The 3,767-nt window shown below is 35.2% G+C and overlaps 1 protein-coding gene across 1 annotated transcript in view; it reads right to left on the bottom strand.

The window, feature by feature from the left end:
- RAB23 (RAB23, member RAS oncogene family) overlaps positions 1 to 2,433 on the bottom strand; it is a 13,743-nt gene extending 11,310 nt beyond the window's left edge. Inside the window, exons 1-2 of the mRNA XM_009279723.2 lie at positions 2,231 to 2,433; positions 1,094 to 1,179 (exon numbers count right to left, since the gene is read on the bottom strand). Coding sequence (XP_009277998.1) covers positions 1,094 to 1,179; positions 2,231 to 2,385 — 241 coding nt within the window. The 5' untranslated portion in view covers positions 2,386 to 2,433. The remainder of the gene's footprint in view (positions 1 to 1,093; positions 1,180 to 2,230) is intronic.
- Positions 2,434 to 3,767: the final 1,334 nt, after the last annotated feature.

Here is a 3,767-nt window from a genome sequence, read left to right as displayed (position 1 = left end):
GTCTCCCAAGGGACTCTCTCAACCAGCGTCCTGAACAGGCCAAAGTCCGCCCTCTGGAAGTCCATGGTTGCGGTTTTGCTGCCCTCCCCCCGCAATGATCTATTTCCACATGAGGATAGAAAGAAATGGGAAAAGAATTATCTTTCTCTGAAGAAATGGTAACCATCAATTACAAGTGACGACCAGAAATATTAAAAAAAACCCAAAACAACCAAACCCAAAACACCCCACAACCCTATTAGCTGCAAAAACGATCATGAAATATAAAAAGGTCAGAGGGCTATACCACCCTGAAACAGCACGGCATAACTATTATTTTATCTCTAAATAAGGTAATTTTTCTAAGATTTTATAGCATAGTGATATATTTTTCCCAGCCATCAGGTAATTAGTTTGACAAGAACTGAATGATGGAATCTTTGCCAAGTCATTCATCTCTCTCATGTCAAAAAACAAAAAGGAAAGATTTTCACAACCATTGTTAAATTATATGCAAAGAAAGCCTAAGTATGCAATTTGTAACTGGCTATACCTTTATATAACTGAATAATATAGTTTGTATTTTATGAAGTAAATACGCTTTCCTTATTACTCCATTGTATTAACGTGTTCAAGGCAGTCTGTACTAGCAAGAGAACTGTTGTGCCTAATAAACTATCTTTGTAGGATGACTGGTGGATTTTTTTTTTCCCTGGGATTAATTTCTAAGTGCCTCAGCCATAGTTTTTGGAACATTTACAAATATATGTCTTACAGAAGTAAGAAAACACTTTGAGGGAAAAATATAATTTTGCATTTGATTGTCTGAATGGCTACATTCTGTGCAGTTTCTGCACAGATATTTGTCTCATTTTGTTCTATGTTTTTTAAAGGGTGCTACTGAGCATCCTGCATAAAGTGACACTTAACTAAGGCAAGGATCTTACATGAAGGGGAAAAACATTTAAGAACTGAAAAAGGTGAACTAAAAACACTTTGCATACACATGAAATAACTAAAATTCTTAACACAGAGATAGGAAAATATCTTAGAGATGTGCAGACCAAAAAAACCCCCCAAAACAACTGCCAAATAACAAACATGGTATTTTCACCTCTATAGTAGGCCTTAGTTATTGCATCAAATTCTTCTTGACCCGCAGTGTCCCATAACATTAGCCTGACATCTTCATCATTAACTCTGAAATAAATGACACGGTTTTGTAATCAATACAATGAAGAAGAGCAATTCAAAACAACTGACACGGGAATATTTCTATGTCTACAATATAAGAGTAATTCAGTTCAAATTTAACTTCATTTAAATATTGATAACGGTTCACCTCTGTATCATGCTATGGCAGTAGTCCCTCAATTACATTACATGCTCTTTCCTGACAATCCATATTACATTTTCCTCTTCCTTTCCTCCTCTTCCTCTGCATTTCCCTCTATGAGGCAAAATAATATAGACTTCAAAACAAAACTTAGGTGCCTGAATAATGGTCCTTTTGTCTTTTTAATCAGCTTATAAAATTTATAGAATTTTCTTACTTCTCATTACCATAGTATCTGCCATTTTATCAAACATAATTAGGTATTATCTGCTTATATTACATAAAGAGACTAAATCTATAGCATATTTAATTTTTTTTCCACAGTCATTTTAATCTATATTGGCTAATAAATTTGTGCCTGAATAATGGTCCTTTTGTCTTTTTAATCAGCTTATAAAATTTATAGAATTTTCTTACTTCTCATTACCATAGTATCTGCCATTTTATCAAACATAATTAGGTATTATCTGCTTATATTACATAAAGAGACTAAATCTATAGCATATTTAATTTTTTTTCCACAGTCATTTTAATCTATATTGGCTAATAAATTTTGTAATCATTTTATCATAAGCACTTCCACTTCCTGCACAAGAAACCCCTTTTCCTTCCTGCACAAGAAATTAAAAAAAAAAAAAAATCAACAGGTGGTAGAATACAAAGAAAACTTGTCAAAAAGCTTAGTACGACAGAGGTTCCAAATTTTATTTTGCTTTTGATTTATAATTCTAAATCTTGTATGGAAAATAGTGATGTAATTTTAGCCCACTATGCAAGAGAGAAAACAACTCCCTTTACTGTGCTTTGGAGACAGCAGGCCTTGTTTCAAGCCTTTGTAAATCTTAAAATTACAACAGAACAAAGAAATAGAGGGAAAGATAAAAATCAGTAGTATGGCATCTGTTTAATACATACTGGATTTGTCTTTCCAGGAAATCTACACCAATAGTTTTCTTGTAGTCTTTTGTAAAAATCCCCTTGCAATATCGCTGAATCATACTGGACTTTCCAACAGCTCCATTTCCTACTACCACCACCTTGATGGCCACCTCCATGTCTTCTTCCAGCATCTTTGCAGCCCAAGTGACTCTCTAGCTTATTCAGTAAACTATCAATTCTGTAAACAAAGTAAATAGCTATGTTCATAAAAATCCTGTGAATAGAAAGCAAGAGGAAATACGATCACACATTAGGATTCACAAAGACTGTACAATTTATTTTCAGCTCTGCTCCAGACTGCTTAAGTGACCTCGGGCAAGTTATTTAGCCAGTCTGTACTTTGATTTGCCACTTATTAATTGGAAATTAATATAACTATTCATAAAAAATATCCTTCCACTGTATGAATGTATTGTCATATGTTGATTATGTTCCTGATGCTCCACTGCTAACATATACAAGATGCTCAACTGATCAACCTAGCACGCAGCATGAGTCTGAAGCATGGCAACTTCTAACTTCAGCCACCGTTCTCTTATACCCAGTTCAGATACTGTCACCTAACACCAACACTGATACTTTGAAGGCATAAACCTATATCGTTCTGTAATTATATCCCTTACTCCAGTTCTTATGAACTCGTTTAAATTTGTCTTTCTGAGGAAGTAGATAAAAATCATAATCAAATAAGTTTGTGCGCTCATTCATTTAATTTTTGGCATGTGAATCAAAACACTAAACATATCTGTATAATTGGGTAATTCCGAAGATTATGCATTTTCCAAAGGTCTTTTTTTAAACAAGAAATTGAATAATCCAACTGTCTTAAAACTTTAAAATATTTAAACTTTTAGATAATTTACCTTATCAATACACAAGTTAATTACATTTTAAAAGTCTGTATCATATTACGTGTGACCATAATCTCACATTGCACGGCCACTGCAGGGGAGCCACCTAATTTCTCTCTGATTTAGTTTTGCCCATGTACACCGTACATTAACTAGGGACAAAGCCAAGTTGCTGGAGTACAAGGACAAAGTTCACAGCACAAGCAGTTACAGCGGACACAGAGAATTTTATATAAACTAGAATTCCAACGTGCAAAAACGGAAAATAATTTATTGGGCTTACTGTAAAGATATTTCATTCAAGTTTTGGTGGGTGGTTTTTATGAGGAAGAAACGGAGGCGTGCATAAAAGCTAAGTTTCCCTCACATTTTGCTGTGCCGGGATATCACCACAGTAACACTTCGCATCTGCAGAGCAGCAAATTTCCTCCCCAAGAGGTAAATAACCCTCCTTTCAAAGGAGGAGAAAATACACCTATTTTAAAGACTTTGCTCATCACCACACACACGCACCCGGTGCTGGAAGAGCTAGGCTACCCGATACCCTCCCTCCGGCTCACCCAGGCAGATAATGCTTCTGGATTGCCTTTGGTTGCCTTGAACATCCGTATACATACATTTTTATCGGGTATTCGGCAAGCACCGCTAAAACGGCCGCTAGG

The sequence above is a fragment of the Aptenodytes forsteri genome, unplaced genomic scaffold, assembly GCF_000699145.1.
Source record: "Aptenodytes forsteri isolate BGI_AS27 unplaced genomic scaffold, ASM69914v1 Scaffold115, whole genome shotgun sequence".
Lineage (NCBI taxonomy): Eukaryota > Metazoa > Chordata > Aves > Sphenisciformes > Spheniscidae > Aptenodytes > Aptenodytes forsteri.
Note: the sequence above shows the minus strand (reverse complement) of the source record. Positions and strands in the feature narration are given on the sequence as shown.